The 23,450-nt window shown below is 50.0% G+C and overlaps 1 protein-coding gene across 7 annotated transcripts in view; it reads left to right on the top strand.

Annotated features, from left to right (window-relative positions):
* The window catches only part of PLXDC1 (plexin domain containing 1), an 87,928-nt gene that overhangs the window by 24,545 nt on the left and 39,933 nt on the right, over positions 1–23,450 (top strand). For all 7 annotated transcript variants that reach the window (XM_074019470.1, XM_015437892.4, XM_074019471.1 and 4 more), the window contains 4 exons: positions 20,643–20,786; positions 21,041–21,110; positions 21,769–21,891; positions 22,465–22,583. In XM_074019470.1, the coding sequence (XP_073875571.1) occupies positions 20,643–20,786; positions 21,041–21,110; positions 21,769–21,891; positions 22,465–22,583 (456 nt within the window). The remainder of the gene's footprint in view (positions 1–20,642; positions 20,787–21,040; positions 21,111–21,768; positions 21,892–22,464; positions 22,584–23,450) is intronic.

Raw genomic sequence — 23,450 nt, 5'->3', positions numbered from 1 at the left:
TCAAGTGAGCCACCTGCCTTGGCCTCCCACAGTGCTGGGATTACAGGCATGCACCACTGTGCCCAGCATGAGTATCTGTTTCCTTTTTTCATTTTTTTTTTTTTTCTTTTTTGAGGTGGAGTCTCACTCTGTTGCCTAGGCTGGAGTACAGTGGTGCAATCTCAGCTCACTGCAACCTCTGCCTCCTGGGTTCAAGCCATTCTCCTGCCTCAGTCTCCCGAGTAGCTGGGACTACAGGCGTGTGCCACCATGCCTGGCTAATTTTTTGTATTTTTAGTAAAGACGGGGTTTCACCATGTTAGCTAGGCTTGTCTCGATCTCCCGACCTCGTGATCTGCCCACTTGGGCCTCCCAAAGTGCTGGGATTACAGGTGTGAGCCACTGTGCCCGGCTATTATCTGTTTTCAATTCTTTGGGATCTATACCTAGGAGTGGAATTGCTCGGTCATATGGTAACTCTCTGTTTAACTTTTTGAGGAACTGCCAGACTGTTTTCCACAGCAACAGAACTATTTTACATTCCCACCAACAATGTATGAGGGTTCTGATTTCTCTACATCCTCGCCAACCCTTGCTATTTTCCCTTTTTAAAAAAATTATAGAGCTGGTCACAGTGGCTGACGCCTGTAATCCCAGCACTTTGGGAGGCCAAGGTGGGCGGATCATCTGAGATCAGGAGTTTGAGACCACCCTGGCCAACATGGTGAAACCCCATCTCTACTAAAAAAAATACAAAATTTAGCTGGGCATAGTGGTGTGCGACTGTATTCCCAGCTACTCAGGAGGCTGAGGCAGGAAAATCGCTTGAACCCGGGAGGCAGAGGTTGCAGTGAGCTGAGATTGCGCCACTGCATTCCAGCCTGGGCAACAAGAGTGAAACTCCGTCTCAAAAAAAAAAATATATATATATATATGTGTATATATATATATAGTGTGTGTATATATATAGAGTATATATATAGTGTATATATATATAGAGAGAGTATATAGTGTATATATAGAGAGAGAGTATAGAGAGAGAGAGAGAGAGAGCTGTCCTGCTGTCCTAGTGGGTGTGAAGTGGTACTTCATTGTGGTTTTGATTTGTATATCCCTAATGATTACTGATATTGAGCATTTTTTTTTTTTTTTTTTTTTTTTTTTTTTTTTTTTTTGAGATAGAGTCTTGCTCTGTCACCCAGGCTGGAGTGCAGTGGCGCGATCTTGGCTCACTGCAAGCTCCTCCTCCCGAGTTCACGCCATTCTCCTGCTTCAGCCTCCGGAGTAGCTGGGACTACAGGCACCGGCCACCATGCCCAGCTAATTTTTTATTTTTGTATTTTTTAGTAGAGATGGGGTTTCACCATGTTAGCCAGGATGGTCTTGATCTCCTGACCTCGTGATCCGCCCGTGTCAGCCTCCCAAAGTGCTGGGATTACAGGCGTGAGCCACCACGCCCGGCCTTTTTTTTTTTTTTTTTTTTTTGAGACGGAATCTCGCTCTGTTGCCCAGGCTGGAGTGCAGTGGCGCAATCTCGGCTCACTGCAAGCTCCGCCTCCGGGGTTCACGCCATTCTCCTGCTTCAGCCTCCCGAGTAGCTGGTACTACAGGCGCCCGCCACCATTACGCCTGGCTAATTTTTTTGTATTTTTAGTAGAGACGGGGTTTCACCGTGTTAGCCAGGATGGTCTCCATCTGCTGACCTCGTGATCCGCCCACCTCGGCCTCCTAAAGTGCTGGGATTACAGGCGTGAATCACCGCGCCTGGCCTTATTGAGCATCTTTTCATGTCTTTCTGGGCTATTTTTTATCTTCTTTGGAGGAATGTCTATTCAATCCATTTGTCTATTTCTTCCCCCTTGCCAATTTTTTAATTAGAACGTTTGTCTTTTTGTCTTGGGCAAGTTTCTTAGTCCCCCTACTCAGGAGCCCGTTTCTTCATTGTCTGATGGGGATGCTGTTGTCTTCAGTGTTATTGCAAAGGTCTTGTGCAGCAATGTACATTAAGGGCCTAGCACGCAGTGGGAGTGAGAAGTATGAGCTGACTGGGAATTTGGCTCTGGTCTAGGGAGATCAACCATCCCGGGTTTCCCAGGATGGTCCTGGCTTTAATACTGACAGTCTGGCATCCTGGAAATTCCTAAGTTCCATGTAAACTGGGGCAGTTGCTCACCCTCCTCTGGTCCCAGGTGAGGCAGACAGTGGGTATTCTTGCTGGGTCTTAACTCTAAACCTGTTTCCTCATCTGTAAGGTGGGACTGACCATTTCTCACAGAGTTGTTCTAAAAATCAGATGCACTGATGGCTTGAGAAAGTTAACTAGAAAGATCCCTCCCAGACCTTACCAGAAAGTACAAAAATAGGATTACAGTCACAAAAGAGGATTTCCTGGCCTTGAAGCTTCAGGTGTTATCTTTCATATTCTTAATACTCTTCAAGGTGTGGGAAGGGACCGGCAGCACTGGCAGTGCCTGGGAGCTCGTGGGAAGTGTGGAATCTCGGAGCCCTCAGACCTGCAGAATCAGAATCTGATTCCCCCAGGTACAGCAGGTCCTCCAATGACACTGTTTTGGTTGACGTTGTTTTGTTATAGTGCTGATGAGAAAAAAATGGATTCCCAGCTGGGGTCATCATTGGTGTGGAGTTTGCATGTTCCCTGCACATCTCCGAGTACTCTAGTTTCCTCCCACATATCAAAGATGTGCATCTCAGGTTCACTCGTGTGTCTGTTGTCCCAGGATGAGTGAGTGTGAATGTGTGTGAGTGTGCCCTGTGACGGAATGGCCTCTGAGTCCATTCCCGCCTTGTGTCCTGAGCTGCTGGGATAGGTTCCAGCCACCAGAGACCCTGAACCAGAATAATTGGGTAAATAATTATCCTAACTTGTTTTTATGAGCCTTTTTAAAATGTATGTATTGCATAACTCACATTTATGTCTGTTTAATATTAGAAGTGTTTTGGTCTTTATTTAGCAGTTTGACTTTATTTAGAAGCAACTGGAAATATGCCCTAGGAAATTAACTCTTGCTTATATCAATTACTTTATGGTAAAATTGGTTTCATTATACATTGCTTTGCTTAAAGTCAAAGTTTCCAAGAACCCATCAACAACGTTAAGTGAGGGCTTACTGTAATTCACATGCACACTCATTTTTGTTTGTTTTTTTGTTTTTTTTTTTTTGAGACAGAGTTTTGCTCTTGTTGCCCAGGCTGGAGTGCAGTGGTGCGATCTTGGCTCACTGCAACCTCCGCCTCCCAGGTTCAAGCGATTCTCCTGCCTCAGCCTCCCAGGTAGCTAGGATTACAGGCATGCACCACCACATCTGGCTAATTTTTCTAGTTTTAGTAGAGACGGGGTTTCACCATGTTAGCCAGGCTGGTCTCGAACTCCTGACCTCAGATGATCCACCTGCCTCAGCCTCCCAAAGTGCTGGGATTACAGGTGTGAGCCACCGTGCCGGGCCCATGCGTACTCATGTTTGAGAAGCATTGCTTTATACCAAAGACTATGAAGCAGAGGAAGTCATCCAAGATATGGAAAATGCATCAAGTTCATCACAGTAGTATTTATGACAGCATCAAAATTGGAAGCTACCTAAATGCCCAATAAAAGAGAAATAGTGAAGAAAATTGTGGGTTTTCTCCTGAGTGGACTGTCATGCAGCTGTTACAAATGATGTTTGGAAATACCTTGTTTACCATCAAAAGCTGCTTTCCATATCATGAAATGTGACAGAAGCGGTCCATGAAACTGCATGATCAGCAGAACTGTGACTATGAAATTAACATACATATGAAAAAACACTAGAAGAAAATAGGCCAGCATGGGACCAGATGAGGGATGGGGAAGGCCTGTTTTTGTTTTTGTCTGTCCTTGTCCTAATTCTCTGTGGCTGTATGGTCTATATTTACCCTATCACAATCCCTCAAAAAGCCCACATTTGGGTCATTGCCAGGATAGGATGATTTTTCCATTTCCATGAACTGTTAGGGGTATTAAGAAATCTTAATACCCCCAATGCCAGTCCATATCCTCTGTCCGAGCCTAATCCAAAGCCCTGTTTCCAGGGCTTTCTTAGGTCAGCCTCACTCACCCTGACATCTCTCTACCCCAGACCCTCAGCAGATGCAGAGCCCCTTTGTCTAGCCTGGATCTCCCCTTTCAGGGTTATACCAGGGGACATATTTTCTGCATTTCCATGATGACAAATGTTCTGTGTGGGTTTATTTCAACCTGAAGTTTGGCTATGTCCAGAGGGCAGCTGGGGGTTATTGTATGGATACATGAGGTGAGAGAAAATAGTAACAGAGGACATTAAAAGAGCGCTTCCTGGCCAGGCATTGTACTTCAGCCCTGTAATCCCAGCACTCTGGGAGGCGGAGGGAGGGAGGATTGCTTGAGCCCAGGAGTTCGAGACCAGCCTGGCTAACAGGGTGAAACCCTGGCTCAACAAAAATTATAAACAAAGTTAGCTGGGCGTGGTGGCCTGTGCCTGTAGTCCCAGCTACTCAAGAGGCTGAGGTGGGAGGATCACTTGAGCCTGGGAGGTGGAGGTTGCAGTAAGCCGAGGTGGTAGCACTGCACTCCAGCCTGGGTAACAGAGTGAGACTCTGTCTCTAAATAAATAAATAAGCACTTCCTGAGTGCCAGCCTTATTGTATGGCTTTATGTTTATTTTTTATTTTTATTTATTTTTTATTTTTTTTGAGACGGAGTCTCGCTCTGTCGCCAGGCTGGAGTGCAGTGGCCGGATATCAGCTCACTGCAAGCTCCGCCTCCCGGGTTTACGCCATTCTCCTGCCTCAGCCTCCCGAGTAGCTGGGACTACAGGCGCCCGCCACCTCGCCCGGCTAGTTTTTTGTATTTTCTTTAGTAGAGACGGGGTTTCACTGTGTTAGCCGGATGGTCTCAATCTCCTGACCTCGTGATCCGCCCGTCTCGGCCTCCCAAAGTGCTGGGATTACAGGCTTGAGCCACCGTGCCCGGCTGACTTTATATTTAATCCACACAACTACCTGATGAGGCAGGCATGTCTCTCTTTAGCTATCTGGAACAGAGAGGTGAAGCTGCCTATCCAGGGTCACACAGCCAGTAAGTGGCAAAATCAGGACAAGAACCCAGGTCTTTCTGCCTTCAGAGCCTGAGCTCTTTTTCACAATTTAACTTAATTTAAATAAAAAATCTTTTTGAGATAGGGTCTTGCTCTGTTGCCCAGGCTGGAACACAGTGGCATGATCATAGTTCACTGCAGCCTTGACCTCCTGGGCTCCAGCGATCCTCCTACCTCAGCCTCCCAAGTAGCTGGGACTACAGGTGTGCCCCACCACATCCAGCTAATTTTCGTATTTTTTTGTAGAGATGGAGGTTCCCTATGTTGCCCAGGCTGGTCTCTTACTCTTGGCCTCAACTGACCCTCCCTCCTTTGCCTTTTATAGTATTGGGATTACAGATGTGAGCCACAGCGCCCAGGCAGTCCGAGCTCTTACCCACCATCTCCTCAGGGACAAAAATGAGTGACGTGTTGATACAGAAGGTACTTCTGAACCAGGACCTCTGAAACTGTGCTTTCCAAAAAATCCCCTTGGAAGTGCTTCCAAAGGTAGATGCTGATTCAGCAGGCTTGGGGTCGGGCCCAAGAATCTGAATTTCTAGTGGGCTCCCAGTGATGCTGATGTTGCGGCCCAGGGATGCTCTTTGAACAGCAGGATCTAGAACGCATTTCTGTTGGCCTTGTAAGGCCTCATGGTTTGTGTGCCCTGCGATCGAAGGGCAGGGACTAGGATGTCCCCTCCCCGCAGTAATCCCATCCACGCCTCCTGGGTTGGCCCCAGCTGCCTCAGCACCATCCTGACCAGCCTGGCCGACCAAGTCTCTCTAGCAGCCCTGCAGGGCGTCCTTGGTTGCTTGCCCCAGCATTTCCTCCTGCCAGTTGGCTGGTGGGTGATGGGCCGACTGTGACAGCTTAGCCAGAGTTCCCGTCCAGAAATGTCTTGAGCTCAGCCAAGGTAAAAGCTGCCCCGCTGTCAGAAATCAAGTGCCTGCCGGGCCTCCGGGCATGACTAATTGAGGCGGAAGAAATACTGTAACTGCTGACGTTTCAGATGGAGCTGGGGGTTGCTTTGAGGAGGCAGCCTCCACAATCAAGCCCTTTCCTGGAAAGGCCCAACCAAATCAGCGTAATAGCTCCCAGTTCTCAAATACCTCCTGTGGGCCAGGCACTGGGCTAAGAGCTTCGTGTTGATATATTTTGTCTAATCCTTTCAAGAACCTTGCAAGAGGCTGGGTGCGTTGGCTCACGCCTGTGATCCCAGCACTTTGGGAGGCCGAGGCAGGTGGATCACCTAAGGTCAGGAGTTTGAGACCAACCTGGCCAACATGGTGAAACCCCGTCTCTACTAAAAATACAAAAATTAGCTGGTATGGTGGCGCACATCTGTAATCCCAGCTACTTGGGAGGCTGAGGCAGGAGAATCACCTGAACCCAAGAGGTGGAGGTTGCAGTAAGCTGAGATGGGGCTGTTGCACTTCAGCCTGGGCAACAGGAGTGAAACTCCGTCTCAAAAAAAAAAAAAAAAAAAAAAGGAACCTTGCAAGAAAGGTCACTGATGAGGGAACTGACCCTCAGAGAAGAGAGGAATGCTGGACACCAACCATTACATAATGGAGCCCATTTTGGAACTTGGGTCTGTCTTACTCCACAGACCATATGCTTGATCCTAGAGCAATGGTTTTTGAATTGTGCTCCATGGAACCCCGAGTGCTTCACAGGCTGCTGTGGGAGGGAGAGTGGTGGAAAAGGAAGTAGCACAGCAGGCTGGGCTCCAACCCTTCTCTGTCCTTCTCCCAACGTGGTTTTACTTTGATGTGATTGATGTATTGAGCTTCTGTGAAAGATTTCTTGGAAGAAATAATTTCAGGACCAAAAATGTTTGAAATCCATATCACACTGCCTCCCAAAACAAATGTGGATTATTGATCAGGGTTTCTTGCACACATTTCAAGGAAACATCATTCCCTTTGGTGGACTTGCCAAGTGGCATGGCTCACGTAACCCTCTCTGAGCTCCTTTGCGATGTCAGGTCATCCCGTTCAGAGCTTCTGCAATGGGCTGTGAATTGTGTGAACTCCTTGGGAAGGAAGGTTCACTGCCAGGCAAGGTCTCCGCATTCTTTTTAAGAAGCACATCCATATGGATTAGAGTGACAATACCCTGGGATAGAGTGGCCTGAAGAGACCCCTCAGGGCCTTGTATTAATTAGGATATAGGTTCAGCTGTTGTAACAGATGCCAAAGTGACAAGGCCCTTAGCTATGAGAGAAACCTATTCTTCTCTCACATGTAACAGTGCGAGCATAAGTAAGCAAGGGTTGATGTTGTGTCTCCGTGGTGTTGGGGGCCTAGGTTCCTGCTATCTTGCGCTTCTGCCTTCTAAAACATGCGCTTTCTATTTTGTAGCTCAAGACGGCTGTTTCAGCTCCCGCCATCACATCTGCATCCCAGCCAGGCAGAGGGAGGGCACCCCAGTTTTTTTTTTTTTTTTTTTTTTGAGACAGAGCCTCGCTCTGTCACCCAGGCTGGAGTGCAGTGGCACGATCTTGGCTCACTGCAACCTCCACCTCCTGGGTTCAAGTGATTCTCCTGCCTCAGCCTCCAGAGTAGCTGGGATTACAGGTGTGCATCACCATGCCCAGCTAACTTTTAAATATTTTTAGTAGAGACGGGGTTTCAACATGTTGGCGGAGCTGGTCTCAAACTCCTGACCTCAAGCAATCCGCCCACCTCAGCCTCCCAAAGTGCTGGAATTTCAGGCGTGAGCCACCACACCCAGTCTCCATTCTTTTTTTTTTTTTTTGAGACAGTCTTGCTCTGTCAACCAGGCTGGAGTGCAGTGGCATGATCTTGGCTCACTACAACCTCCACCTCCCAGGTTCAAGTGATTCTCCTGTGTCAGCCTCCTGAGCAGCTGGGATTACAGGCGATACCACCACACATGGATAATTTTTGTATTTTTAGTAGAGATGGGGTTTCGCCATGTTGGCCAGGCTGGTCTCGAACTCCTGGCCTCAAGTGATCTGCTGGCCTCAGCCTCCCAAAGGCATGAGCCTCCAGACCCAGTCACCCATTCTTATTAAGGGCAATCTTTCTGCTCATCATCCATTGGCCAGACATAGTCATATAGCCATACCTAGCCATAAGGAGGGCTGGGAAATATGGTTTAACTGTGTGCTTGTGTGCCTAGCTATAACTGGGAGCCTTTGCAACTCACGGAAGGAGAGAATGGTTATCAGGAGGCGTTTATTAGTCTTTGCCATGGGTGGGGTTCCTCCATCAAAACTGCCCATGTGGGTGGCAGCGTGATAAGGGGCCTATGGTGGCAGTTGGGAAGTGTCCCCAGAGTTGGTGAATTCCAAGCCATGGGACTCTTTTTCCCAGTGGCCAGCCAAGAAGCTAGCAGTGCTTGACTTTAGAGAAGAAGAATCATGGTGGTGTTGGCGGAGAAATCAAACTCTGTAAAATATTTCAAGGAGGTTTATTCTGAGCCTCTATGAGTGATCACAGCCTGGAGAAAACACAAACCCAAGAAGCCTTGAGTAAGTGATCCTGAGACAGGTGACAACTCCACTTTATACATTTTAGGGAAGCACAAATTACCGGCAAAGTCATAAATTAATATATGGAGTTTATATGTTGGTTTGGCCCCAAAAAGGCGAGCTATCTTGAAGTAAGAGCTCACAGGTCATCGGTGGGTTCAGGGATTCTTTAATTTGCAGTGGGCTAAAGGAGTAAGACTTTGTTCAAAAACTGGGAGTCAGTAGAGGCCAAGTGCAGTGGCTCATGCCTGTAATCCCAGCACTTTGGGAGGCTGATGTGAGAGGATCGCTTGAGCCCAGTTTGAGACCAGACTGGGCAACAAGGTGAAACCTTGACTTTACAAAAAATTTAAAAATTAGTTGGGTGTTTGGCCAGGTGCAGTGGCTCATGCCTGTAATCCCAACCCTGTCTCTACTAAAAATACAAAATTATACAAAATTAGCTGGGCGCGATAGCACATGCCTATAATCCCAGATACTTGGGAGGCTGAGGCAGGAGAATCACTTGAACCCAGGAGGTGGAGGTTGCAGTGAGCTGAGATCACACTATTGCACTCCACCCGGGGCAACAGGAGCAAAACTCTGTCTCAAAAAAAAAAAAAAAAAAAAAAAAAACCTAAAATAAATAAAAATAGAAAACTTGGATTCAGTGGAAAAGAATGTTTAAGATAAAGTAGTTTGCTAATCATCATGTGATCTGCCAATCATATCACGCCATGTGTCATATGATCTGCCAGAGTCACATCCTCTCATGCCTTACCTGATATGTCATGTGATACGTCAGAGCAAGACTCAATATGTTGGGTCAGGCCAGGCGCGGGGGCTCACACCTGTAATCCCAGCACTTCGGGAGGCCGAGGTGGGTGAATCACCTGAGGTTGGTTTCTACTAAAAATACAAAATTTAGCCGGGCGTGGTGGCGGGCTAGTCACTAGCTACTCGGGAGGCTGAGGCAGGAGAGTCACTTGAACCTGGGAGGCACAGGTTGCCGTGAGCCAAGATGGTGCCATTGCACTCCAGCTTGGGTTACATGAGAAAAACTCTGTCTCAAAAAACAACAAAACAAAACAAAAAAGCGCCGGGTCAGAGTGGCCTGCAGGGGTGCGTGATTTAACCCATGCCTGTCATGGCCATAGGTCCTGTTTATAATTTGATATCATATTGCCACTGAGTCCATTCTGTCTGTCTTCTGATCTCTATTTTAACATTAATGCTGGTCAATTGTGTCTGAACTGCAAAAGGGAGGGGTTACAATGAGGTGTGTCTGACCTCCCCTCCCATTATGGCTGGGAACTCAGCTTTTTTTTTGAGACAGGGTCTCACTCTGTCGCCCAGGCTGGGGTGCAGTGGCGCGATCTTGGCTCACTGCAGCCTCAACTTTCCAGGCTCAAACGATTCTCCTGCCTCAGACTCTGCATAGCTGGGACTACAGGTGCACGCCATCACCCCGGCCAGTTTTTGTATTTTTTGTAGAGATGGTAGTTTCAACATGTTGCCCAGGTTGGTCTCGAACTCGTGAGCTCAAGTGATCCACTCACCTGGTCTTCCAAAGTACCAGCATTACAGGCCTGAGCCTCCACGCCCGATCTAATTTAATTTTTTAATTGACAAATAATTGTACATATTCATGGGGTACATAGTGATGTTTCAATACATATAACATAGTGATCAGATCACGGTAATTAGCATATTCATAATCTCAAACATGTATCCTTGCTTTGTGGTGGGCTCATTCAGATTCCTTTTTTTTTTTTTAAGGCATCTTTTATTTTATTATTTATTTATTTATTTATTTATAAGATGGAGTCTTGCATTATTGCCCAGGCTGGAGTGCAGCGGCACGATCTTTGCTCACTGCAAGCTCCACCTCCTGGGTTCACGCCATTCTCCTGCCTCAGCTTCCCGAGTGGCTGGGACTACAGGCGCCTGCCACCACGCCCGGCTAATTTTTTTTTCTGTATTTTCAGTAGAGACAGGGTTTCACCGTGTTAGCCAGGATGGTCTCGATCTTCTGACCTCGTGATCCGCCCGCCTCAGCCTCCCAAAGTGCTGGGATTACAGGCGTGAGCCACCACGCCCGGCTCAGATTCTTGCTGTCTGTATCAATTAAGGACTGCCTGGGCTCACCCTGGAGGTTTTTCCTCTGATCACCTCATAAGCAAGGCTATTCTATTTAAGGTCCTTTTGGTTCTGAGGAGCTATTTGAGCTGTCCCACACAGAAGGATTATCGCGAGGGTGCAGAAGACGATCATGGGAGACCCAAGGGCTGGACATGAAGGACAGCCAGACCTCAAGGAAGCTGGAAAACTGTTGGGAACCAGGTCCCCTCCCCCAGTTCTTACCTCCTTTTCATTAATTCATCATATGTTTATTGAAGCCAGATGTATGTAAGGTCTGCCTTTGCCTTTCTGTGGATCAGAAGTCTTCTGCAGACAGCTCAAGATGGTTTCAGTTCTTTTTTTTCTTTTTTTCTCACAGACCCTGTTCATCTTCAGTGTTTTCAGTTCCTAAGTCTCCATAATCTTTCAACTCAGCTCTCCTGCCGCCAGCTTCTCAGTTTCCCAGTTTCACCCTGTGTGGGGGGGGGTGGGTGTGATCTGATTGGCTCAGGCTGCACAAGCTGTAGACTGTAGGCTTCCAAGAGATGAGCTACTTTTGAATCATGTGACTACCTATGTCCAATCAGTCTGAGGAAGCACAGGGTTATGTGGGAGACTGTGATGGGTGTAGTCAACTCAGCAGGGCCTATGGGTGGGGGGCAGACATCCTTGGGATGGGGATGGAGCATCCTAAAACTGTACAAGGTTTTTATGTACAATGTCTGGTACAAGGATATTATTTAAAATATAATGTCACGCCTGAAATTTTAGTTAGCAGGGCTCCATACAACATTGATGTTTCAGGAGCATCACAAATTGTAGACTAGGCGGGTATGGTGGCTCATGTTTGTAATCTCAGCATTTTGGGAGGCCAAGGTGGGTGGATCACCTGAGGTCAGGAGTTCAAGACCAGCCTGGCCAACATGGTAAAACTCCTGTCTCTATTAAAAACACAAAATTAGCCGGGCATGGTGGCATGCACCTGTAATCCCAGAGAATCTGGAGGGTGAGGCAGGAGAATCGTTTGATCCCAGGAGGCAGAGGTTGCAGTAGCCGAGATCTCACCATTGCACTCCAGCCGGGGCGACAAGAACAAAACTCCATCTCAAAAAAGAAGAAAAGAAAAGAAAAGAAAGAAAAGAAGAAACGAAAAGAAAGAGAGATTGAGAGGAAGGAAGGAAGGAAGGAAGGAAGGAAGGAAGGAAGGAAGGAAGGAAGGAAGGAAGGAAGGAAAGAAAGAAAGAAAGAGGGAAGGAATTAAGGAATTCTAGATTAAAAGGACTGGTTCTAGTACGCCCTGGGTAGGTGGCAATAGCTTTAATTGCATCACTGATGCTCAGCTTTGAGGAACCTGGGTAAACTCTGGCCTCATAAAGAACTGGATGGAGACAAACAATACAGGCAGTGGAGCAGCCGTGCCCCAGCTGAAGGCTCTTCTTTTTCATTCCCCAAGGCCTGAGTGGTTGGCAGAATTGTTGCACCTCCCTGGGCATGTGGACAGATTGGAGGATTCTGGCCAATCAAACCCTTTACTCAGCTCTGCTTCCAGAAAGTAAAAGGCATGTCTCTTGGTTTTGTTTGTTTTGTGACAATGTCTTGCTCTGTTGCCCAGGCTGGAATGCAGTGGCGCAATCATGGCTTACTGCAGCTTTGATCTCCTGGGATCAGGCGATCCTCCTGCCCCGGCCTCACAAGTAGCTGGGACTACAGGTGCATGCCACCATGCCCAGCTAATTTTTGCATTTTTTTTTTTTTTTTTTTTTTTTTTTTTTTTGAGACGGAGTCTCGCTCTGTCGCCCAGGCTGGAGTGCAGTGGCCAGATCTCCACTCACTGCAAGCTCCGCCTCCCGGGTTCCCGCCATTCTCCTGCCTCAGCCTCCCGAGTAGCTGGGACCACAGGCGCCGCCACCTCGCCCGGCTAATTTTTTGTGTTTTTAGTAGAGACGGGGTTTCGCCGTGTTAGCCAGGATGGTCTCGATCTCCTGACCTTGTGATCCGCCCGACTCGGCCTCCCAAAGTGCTGGGATTATAGGCTTGAGCCACCGCGCCCGGCAATTTTTGCATTTTTTTAGTAGACTTGGGGGGTGTCACTGTGTTGCCCAAGCTGGTATTGAACTCCTGGATTCAAGCGATGTTTCTGCCTCAGCCTCCCAAAGTGCTACTTGTCTTTTGAGAGTACTGGTTCATTGGCTGGATTCAGATGTCAAGTGGACATTGTAGTTGACTTTTCAACATATATTTTACCTTACAGCCTTGCACAATAGGAATGGGATCTTGGGTTCCTAGATAACCCTACCCCCCAGCTGGTGTTTGGTCTAGGTGGAAGCTGTTTAGCATCTAGGGCTCCCTAGTCCAGAGGTGGCAGGGGGCCCAGGTTGGCCCTGCCATCTTGAAGCACATGTGTTCATTCAGTGGTTGGGGAGATGTGTGCCTGTCTTGCTTCCATGAGCCAGGGCTAGTCACCACTGTCAGTCATCCCATCACTACAAGGTGCCTAGCCTTACAATGAAGCCCGCACTGAAAGTGGCAGAGAAGAAAGACTGAAAGAGCTTAGTCTTGGTCATTGAGCCACATTCCCCATCAACCCTGATGTTAGGCCTTTGCTCACCCAACTCCCATTCCCCATTCCTAGCGGAGCCATGATCCCCAGTTCCTGGGGGAAGTAGACTGGTTTGCACCAATCTGGCACGCCCTGGCCCTGTAATAGTCGGGGCCACATCAGACTGAAGGGAAGATCTTGCATTCCACTCTTGGTGCGAGGTTTCTCCTTTTGAACCCGACAAGGAAGCCCTCTTCGGACCAGGAGGCAGTCACACTTAGGACAACGCCCTGATGACACAAGGATCATCCATGTTCCACGCTTGCTGCCCTGCTGCCGGGCTCTCGGACGCGTGGTCTAACACAAGTCCTTCGTGTTGGCTTCACTTCCTCAGAAAAGAAATTGAGGAATCCAGAGACACCTTCCTGTGTCCAGGATGTCCCAGGTTTGGGAATGCTGTCTATGGGCTTGGATTCCCAGAGGAGGTAGCTGGTTCCTCCACAAGTGGCTTTTGTGTCACCTGCCATTGGAGATGGGGGAGGACGCTGTCCTTGTCAGAACCACACTGCACATTCTCAGCACAGTCTTGACACCACTGGCTGCAGAATCCTTGTTATTCAGCTCATTTGGCAGGCAGATGCTGAACACCCACGAGATACCAGGTGCCAGGCCCTGCGCTAGGGAGGTTCTGGGGGCGAGATGAATGCACCACCATCCCTGAGCTCCAACCTCCAGACAGTAGTCCTTCTGATTGAGATTGTAACCAATGACTGGTAGGTGGCCTGTCACCTTCCCAGAGGGCTGTTGCTTTAAGATCTCAGAGACAGTGGATAGAGGAAAGGTCACTGTCTTTGAGTGGAACCGACCTGGTTTCATACAGTTACATTATTTCTTTTTATTTTTGTTTGGTGAGACAGGATGATCTGCCCTGTGTCAGCCTCTCAAAGTGTTGGGATTACAGGCATGAGCCACCACGCCTGGCCTAGTTACATGATTTCTAGTCTCAGTTTCCCCACTGAGGAAATGGGACTAATATGAGTGCTCACCTCCTAGGGTTGCCCTGCAGTAACAAATATGAAATGCCCAGCACTCTCCCATTACCACTCAGCAAATGCCAGCTTCCCTTCGCCTTCCTCCCATGCTCCCAAATGCTCCCCTGCAGGCTTTGTGCTTGGCTGTGCCCAGGAGTGATCCCACTGTAAGTCACCCCCTCCCTCCAGCGTGCATTTTGGCCTCACCCATCACTCTGTGGCCGCTCTCAGCCAGAGCTGAGTAGATATGGCTCCTGGCTTCACTGTCCTGGAGTAATAAAAGCCAGGCGTGCCAGGAGGGCAGTCTGTTGGGCCTATTTGGGACCTGCAGCAGATTCTGCATGGCATTGCCCTTGAGCCAGTCCTTCCCCTGGCAGGCCAGCTGTACTTGGCACTTCTGAGGCCTGAAGCAGAGCTTGGCCTCACCCTCGCTGGCCTGAGTAGGGCGTTAGGCTTCGAGGCTGTACCCCTCCCTGGGATCTGCTGACTCATTGGAGAGAATCAGCTTAGGAGTTAGAGGCAGCAGCTCCTTTCATTTCTGACTCTTCTTGAGTCAGAATAGATGAAAGCTTTGTGTCAGTTAAGAGGTGCCATTGCAGGGATCATTGGGAACTCCAAGAATGAGTCCAAGGATCATCCAGGTGTCAGAGCTGAGGCACGTGACACAGGGCCTGGCTTCTCTGCAGAGCAGCACTAGTTTGGATCAGACCGCTTGTTTTTGCTTTGAAGCAGAGAACTTGGAGCAACGGGCCAGGAAGATGCATTCCCAGGAATCTCACCCTTTGCAGTCTTAGCTGAGGCGGCAAGAGACATGTCAGTATCTGTTTGGGCTTCACAACTGCAGAGTGTGGCTTCTGTCCCGGGCACTCATTTCAGACGCCTGGAGGTTTGGGGAAAGCTCTCGCTGTGCGGGGCCCAGGAAGTAGGCTGATTGAAACCAGACCTTTCTCCGAGCCTCAAAGCAACTGTCTTAAACACTGGCCTGCTCAGGTTCCCAGTGGAAGCTGTATTCAGTTGACTCTGAGACTTACCTGAGAGCACCTGTTTAGCATCTGCAGGTGTCCTGCTTTGTTTCGTAAAATGACCCTATCCTGGACTTCAGAATATGTAGTGGTACCCGTAAAACAGGCAGCTATACTTCGTGGTCATTCTTTGCTCAACAAATCCTCCATTGAACACATACTCTGTGCTTAAATATGATAGATAAAGGCTGACCTTACTTTTGAGGTCTTATGATCTTACAGGAAAGGCAGATGTGAAGATGTGTATAAAATCCAAGTAAATCGTCACAAGTGTGCAAAACACCAGGAGAAAGAAGCACAGGGTGTGATGGGAATGCAACAGGGAATCAGAGAAGCTTTCTCGAGGAAGTGACTCCTGAGCTGAGGCTGGATGGGTGAGGAAGGGTCAGCTCCTGAACAGGGAAGGGGAAGAAATTTTGAGACACAGGCAGCACCAAGGTCCTGAGGCAGACAACTGTGTGGTGATTCCCAGAACAAGAAAGCAGGGGAGAGAAGGAGGTGTTGAGTCGGGGCCAGACCACCACACACGGGGAAGGATTTGTGTTTCTATGTAACAGAGAGCTAAATCCAGGGACTTAAGGAGGAGCCCTCCAGCATGTCATCAGGGACCGAGGCTCCATCTAGTTCTCCACTTCAACATCCTTAGGGTGTGGCTCTTGTGCTTATACTCACAAGATGGCTGCTGGAACTCCAGCCATCATGTCTGCATTCTAGGCAGGAAGAAGAAGGGCAAAGATAAGAGGGACAAGCAGTCAAATTTGACCTCTTTCAAAAGGCTCCACTAGAACCTTCAGCTGATATCATGAGCCAGCCTGTGTCACATGGTAATCCTTGACATCCAGGGAATGAGGTTTATTAGATGGCTACATTGCTGGTTGCTACAGAATCAATTTTTTTTTGAGACAGAATCTCACTGTGTCATTCAGGCTGAGTGCAGTGGCCCAATCACAGCTCCCTGCAGCCTCGACCTCCTGGGCTCAAGGGATCCTCCTGCCTCAGCCTCCTGAGTTGCTGTGAATATAGGCATGCACAGCCATGCCCAGTTAATTGTTTTATTTTATTGTATTTTTTGTAGAGACAGGGTCTCCCTATGTTGCCCAGGCTGGTCTTGAACTCCTGACCTCAAGTGATCCTCCAGCCTCGGCTTCTGGAAGTGCTGAGATTACGGGCATGAACCACTGTGCTCAATCCAAAATCAATGTTCTATTAGTAAAGAAGAGAAGGGAATGGCGGAAGGGGTGTGACCTTTGTTCTGAGTGCAACTGGGAAGTCACAGAATGGCCTAAGCAAGGGGATGACGTGGAACAAGGAAAACAGCTTCAGGTTGTCCCAACCGGGCCACGGTAACACACATCTGTGGCACGGATATTCCTTTCCTAGGGCTGCCAGAACAAATTACCACAATTTTGGTAGCTGAAAACAACAGAAATTTATTCACTTGCAGTTCTGGAGGCCAGAAGTCTGAAATCAAGGTGTCAGCAGGACCACGCTCCCTCTCGAGGCCCCTGGAAAGGATCTTTGCTTGTCTTGTCCTAGCTTCTGGATCTTCTGGAAATCCTTGGTGTGCTTGATTTGTAGACAGCGTCACTCCAATCTCTGCCTTCACTGCGACAGGGATCCTCCCTATATCTCCTCTGTGTCTCTGTATCCACATCTCCCTCTTAGTTTACAAAAAGACACCGGTCATTGGATTTAGGGCCCACCCTAATCCGGTCTGCCTTCATCTTGACTCGATTCATCTGTAAAGACTATTTCCAAATAAGGTCACATTCATAGGTACCAGAGGTGCACACTTGAACATATCATTTTGGGTGACATGGTTGAAACCCACTACAGCATGCAAAAGGATGGAAGGGCTATCTGGTGCTGGCTGTGTTAAGGTGGGCCACTCGTTTTCCCCTCACCCACAGATCATAAGATAGCCCAGGATTTAGGGAGGCAAGTTTATTTCCCCAATTTTAACACATTGCAAAGCACTGGTCCCCCCACCCCACCTCCAGCAAACACTTCCTAAGCACGGAGGAAGTGAGGGACCTTGAGCCATATAGGCACAGAGGTGACTTTGCCCATCCCTGCCCGTCAGAGGCTCGTAGTTCAGGGGCAAACAGATATTTAAATAATGGGCTGGGCTGGGTGTGGTGGTGCACACCTGTAATCCCAGTTACTCGGGAAGCTGAGGCATAAGAATCACCTGAACCCAGGAGGCAGAGGTTGCAGTGAGCTGAGATTGCGTCACTGCACTCCAGCCTGGGCAACAGAGTGAGAATCCATCTCAAATAAATAAATAAATAAATAAATGATAATAATAATAAAAGATGGGCTGAATAGCATCTAAACTTGGTTTCCTTTCTTCAGGCAAAATTTTAAGCCAACTGATGTCTCTTAATATAAACCACTTTTTTGTTTGAATTCGGGGGAAGAGGGCGAGTTGTAGCTATGGCCATGGCAGGTGGTGCCAGGAGAACCATAACCAGCTGCAGAGTTGGGGTCCTGCAGACTATCAGATGTACAGTGTTGGGCAGGGCCCCTTATATTTTTTTTGCTTGGAAGTGGTATAAAAACCGCTCACCAGTGAATCCAGGAAGCAGGCTGGGAGGCGGCCATCGGACTCTTCCTTTGTGTAGCTCTCTCTGCACAGATTGCTATGCAGGGAGCTTTGTTTTTTTGATGGGTGATTTTTTTTTTTTAAATGGAGATGGGATCTCCAGCAGAGATGGGTGGAGATAGGAGAGACAGAAACTGAGGAAAAAGATGAAGCATTAGGTCTCCTGGAGGGTGGGGAAAGGGGCAGAAACAGAGGGAGCTGCTTTCCCGAGGGAGGCCAAGAGCTCTGGGCAGAAGCAGTGGCTTCAGTGCCCGTAGGCAGAGCTGGAGAGCAGTGCATCCCCCTTTGGGTACCCTCCCGAGACTCCAGGGCTGATGGCTGTGGCAGCAATGGGAAGCAGCATCCTTGGCCCTCACCCCAGAGGCTGTGGCATCAGGGCAGCCCCCTACCAGGTGGCTTTATGAGTAAAACCAGGAATCCAACAAGAGTGGCCCCATGTGACTCTTGCAAATAGTACACATGAGTCACCCCTTGAGGACCCCCTGAAATAAGGGATGGTGGAGGCCACTTCCAGGGGGTGGAGGTCACTGGGGAGGTAGGGGTGGAAGGCCGATAAGAAGGCAGAGTTTGGCCAGGCGCGGTGGCTCATACCTGTAATCCCAGCACTTTGGGAGGCTGAGGTGGGTGGATCACCTGAGGTCAGGAGTTTGAGACCAGCCTGGCCAATATGGTAAAACCCCATCTCCACTAAAAATACAAAAATTAGCCAGGCATGGTGGCGTGCGCCTGTCATCCCAGCTACTTGGGAGGCTGAGGCATGAGAATCTCTTGAACTCAGGAGGTGGAGGTTGCAGTGAGCCGAGGAAATGCCATTGCACTCCAGCTTGGGCGACAGAACGAGACTCTGTCTCAAAAATAAAAGAAGGCAGAGTTTAAGCTGAGTGTTGAATGACTAGGAATCTGCCAAAGGGAGAAGGCAAGGGCAGCCATTCCAGACAGGAGGACCAGCGTGGGCAGTGGCACGAGTGACCACTGATGGCTTGAGGCCGTCAGGGGAGTCTGGTCTGCGGGGGTGGGTGCACAAGGATGCACGAGGTGGTGAGAGGAGAGAGAAAGAACTAGAGAGAGGCTGGGGCTGGCTCATGGTGGGATCTTGCACGCCAGCCTAAGAGCTTTGGTTTTTGTCTGGAGGACAGTGTCTTGAGGGAGCCCTGGATAGCCTGTGAACAGAGAGAGGTGTTTTTGATTGGTTTGACTGCCCCGCTGAGGATGGGTGGAGGCATGGGCTGTCTGGAGGCAGGAAGGGAGGGCAGTGGCAGAGGGAATAGCCCCTGACACCAACCAACCATGCTTTATCTGCTCCTCTTCCCCCGGCCTGCCCTGACCCCAGGTCCCCAGAGTGTGTCACTTGTCGTAAGAGCAGAGTGCCTTCTGGCAGGTGAGGATGGCAGGAACCCCTTGTCCCCACTCATGCTGGGCCCAGGGCAAGGGCCAGCTGGGCAGCTGGCAGCCTGGCAGGGAGAATGTCATTTGCTCTGCTGTGTCTGCCACCACCACCACTGGGCAGCCTGATTAATGACAGAGGTCTCCTCACCGGTCTGCAGCCCTATCTCTGTGGCAGTGGCTGCCGAGGGAACCTGCCTGCCCTGCCTGCCTTCCTTCTGCGGCTGGTGCTCTTGGGCCGGCTCCAGGAAGTGCTTCCACATCGCCCCTCTCTGGCTTTTAAGTCTTTCCGCCAACCATTTCTCTGGCCTCCTTTAAACCCTGGCCCAAGTGCTCCTCTGCAGGAGAGCCTTGCAGAATGAACCCCCAGCCCACAGCGTTCTGGCTTATTTTATCTCCATCAGGCACACAGCAAAGGCTCAGAGGTATGCCTGGAAGGAATCCTTGATGCTTCTCTCGCCTTCCCACCCCCGTGGTGATGCTGTGTGGGCTCTGGGTTCTGTATCAGCTCTGCTTGAGGGTCTATGCTCCTGTGTTTATACAAGTCCCATTCCAGACTGGCAACTCCCCAGGATCAAGAGGCAGCCTCCTCCTTTAGACTGGTGCCTTCTAAGGTCCAGATTTTTCTTTTTTTTTTTTTGAGATAGAGTCTCACTCTGTCGCCCAGGCTGGACTGCAGTGGTGCGATCTCGGCTCACTGCAAGCTCCGCCTCCCCAGTTCAAGTGATTCTTGTGCTTCAGCCTCCCGAGTAGCTGGGATTACAGGCGTGTGCCACCAGGCCAGGCTAATGTTTGTATATTTAGTAAAGACAAGGTTTCACCATGTTGGCCAGGCTGGTCTCCAACTCCTGACCTCCAGTGATCTGCCCGTCTTGGCCTTCCAAAGTGCTGGGATTACAGGCGTGAGTCACCATGTCCAGCTCAGATTTTTCTTTTCCATTACATAGGGTATTCTTCCAGGGCAGGGACTATGACTCTCCCTTGGCCTGGGAGTTCCCTGAAAACAAGGGCCCGGTTTGGGGCCATCCTGTCTGTTCCTCCCTCATGCCCCAAGCCAAGCTCAGCCTTGGTCATGGTCTGAAGGGATTCAGGGGCTGCCAGCCTCCTGGCTTGTCTGGGATCAGGAGCATTGAGCATGAGTGCAGCAGGTGTGGATTTGACTGTGGCCAGGCCTGCTGGGGTACTCCTAGGGGCCAGCTAGTGAGCTGTCTGGGGCCAGGGGGGAACCCAGGGGGTCCTAGGCCTAAACCAGCCCTCGGGGCCACAGGTCCAGCGCCCTGGGAGGGTGGTGACTTCCTGTACCCGGAAGTCTGAGTGGGGAAGGACAGAGGGTGATTCCTGGAATGCTGACTACTCACGCCTCCTGTGGGCTTTATCTCTGGTGCTGGCAGGAGGACAACCACAGTTATTATGTGTCCCGTCTCTATGGCCCCAGTGAGCCCCGCAGCCGGCAACTGTGGGTAGATGTGGCCGAGGCCAACCGGAGCCAAGTGAAGATCCACACAATACTCTCCAACACCCACCGGCAGGCTTCGGTGAGTGCCCCAGTCCCCAGCCGTGCTTCTCTGGGCTGGGAGGCCGGGGGCCAACCCACCCTGCCTGGTCAGTGGGCGTGGCTGTGGCCCGAGGTCTGTGACCTGGGAGGTACCTTCCAGGGATTCCCATGGGACTTTGCCAGAGTTGGGGTGCCCAGTAGTGGCCCTGGGCATGCCTGCTCCCCACTCTGTCCAAACAAGCATGAGGCAGTGTGGGTGCCCAGGGCATGCTGACCTTCTCCCATCCCCTGCAGAGGGTGGTCTTGTCCTTTGATTTCCCTTTCTACGGGCATCTTCTGCGGCAGATCACCATAGCAACTGGAGGTAAGGCCACATCGTGGGGCCCCGGGGAGGGTTTGGAGACCTCAGCCCGAACTCAGGGGCCCTCCCAGGGGTGGCAAACTGGAGACAGGGTTGTGTAGATGACATGGGAGGAATGCACGTTTGGTTCTAACAGGAGCCTGATTCTCAGGAGTGGGGGTCAGTGGACGTCAGAGCATCCCGCTTGCATCAACTGACCTGCTCATGTGCGTGTGTGTGTGCGTCTCCTCGGGCCAGCACGAGTCAGTGTGGACAGCCCTGTGTCCCGGAGTCGCTGAATAAGAGGGAGAGGGAGACCCCTCTGAGAGCTTGGGCTCCTGGGGCCAGGCTCCCTATTGATAGGAGGCTTCTGTCTTTAATCCCTGCACTTCAGTTCCATATCCCACTTCCCCAGGGATGGGAAAAGCTGCGAGTCCCCTCCTCTTCCTGCCCCCTCACCCTAGAGTCTGTGTCCCGCTGAAGGAACAGGGAGGACCCTGTCTAGGGCCCTTCGGCTCCATACACACCAGACCCAGAGCCCGCCAGATGGGGATGGGCGACAGAGATCTCAGGCTCACTTCCAACTCCGCCCGCGCTGCCCTTGTTGCCCTTGGGGAAAAGGCCCCCAGAGCGGCCCCTCTGGGCCATTTCTGGTGACTCCTCTGCACCTCTCCCACCCTAGGCTTCATCTTCATGGGGGATGTGATCCATCGGATGCTCACAGCTACTCAGTATGTGGCGCCCCTGATGGCCAACTTCAACCCTGGCTACTCCGACAACTCCACAGTTGTGTACTTTGACAATGGTGAGACCGGATCTCAGAATTTAAGTCACCCAGCTCCAGGGATCCCTTGTCCAGCCCTCTAGAGGAGCACAGGGCCTAGAGAGGGCAAGAGTCCCGCAGTCCCACAGCAAGGCGGCCACCTACCTTTCTCTGCTCAGTTTTCTCACCTGTCAGATGGGGACAAAAATGCCTGCCATCCAGAAGAATCTGATGAGATAACAAAACGACAGTGCTTGGCTCTTAGTCGAGGTAGAATAAATGTTAGGGGCCTTTGTTGTTTCTTACTTTCACCAGGATGTTCCTTGAACCCCATCTGAAACCAGAAGAACAGACACTCCTCCTCCTTTTATCTCAAGGAGTCAGAATAGACTCCCAAGGAGGAAAGGGGAAGAGATGATCAAGTACAGGATCTTCTGGCTCCTCTGCTGCTCCGAAGCCAGGCTGCTTTAGTGAGCTGCCCAGCTCCCTCCTCCTTAAATTTGCAGACTTCCCCATCATCCCAACCTGTGGCCATCACCCTCCGGCTGGCATTTCTGTAGGGCCCTGCTCCTTGCCTGATCTCCTGTCCAGCTGGGTCTCTGTTCTTCTCCCTAGGGACAGTCTTTGTGGTTCAGTGGGACCATGTCTATCTCCAAGGCTGGGAAGACAGGGGCAGTTTCACCTTCCAGGCAGCTCTGCACTGTGACGGCCGCATTGTCTTCGGCTATAAAGAGGTGAGTAGGCCCAGCTGCAGAGATAGCTGGGTCTTGGAGCCTTTCTTCATTCAGTAAATATTTAGAGAATTCACGATGTGCCAGGCATGGGACTTGCTGCTGGGAATACAGCAGTTAACAAGATGGTTGCAGGTCCTACCCTTTTGGAGCTGTAAGTCTGGTTGCAGAGATGGACAATAATTACAGGGACAAATGTAGAATCACCACTGTGACAAGCACTCCCAAGTAGAGGTGCCTGGTGCTAGCTGAGCCTTTCACACACCTCTTAACCTTGACAGAGGCCAGGGGAGGCTTTGCTGAGGAAAAGAGTTGAAATCTGAAGGATAAATATGAGTTCAGGAAGCAAAGAGGAGAATGAAGTATGTTCCAGGAGAGAAAACAGCACATGCAAAGGTCCTGAGGCAGGACAGAGCATGGCTGGCACAAAGCACTGAAAGAAGGCAGCATGGGCCAGGCACGGCAGCTCATGCCTGTAATCCCAGCACTTTGGGAGGCTGAGGCAGGTGGATCATCTGAGCTCAGGAGTTCAAGACCAGCCTGGCCAACATGATGAAACCCCGTCTGTACTAAAATTACAAAAATTTAGCCAGGCATGGTGGCAGGCACTTGTAATCTCAGCTACTCAGGAGGCAGGAGAATCGCTTGAACCCAGGAGTTGGAGGTTGCAGTGAGCCAAGATCGTGCCACTGCACTCCAGCCTGGGCAACAGAGTGAGACTCTGTCTCAAAAAAAAAAAAAAAAAAAAAAAAGAAGGCAGCATGGTGAGCCAGTGTGGTGGCTCATTACTATAATCCCAGTGCTTAGGGAGACTGAGGTGGGAGGATTGGTTTAATCCAGAAATTCCAGACCAGCCTGGGGAACATAGCG

Source organism: Macaca fascicularis, chromosome 16 (assembly GCF_037993035.2).
Source record: "Macaca fascicularis isolate 582-1 chromosome 16, T2T-MFA8v1.1".
Lineage (NCBI taxonomy): Eukaryota > Metazoa > Chordata > Mammalia > Primates > Cercopithecidae > Macaca > Macaca fascicularis.
Note: the sequence above shows the minus strand (reverse complement) of the source record. Positions and strands in the feature narration are given on the sequence as shown.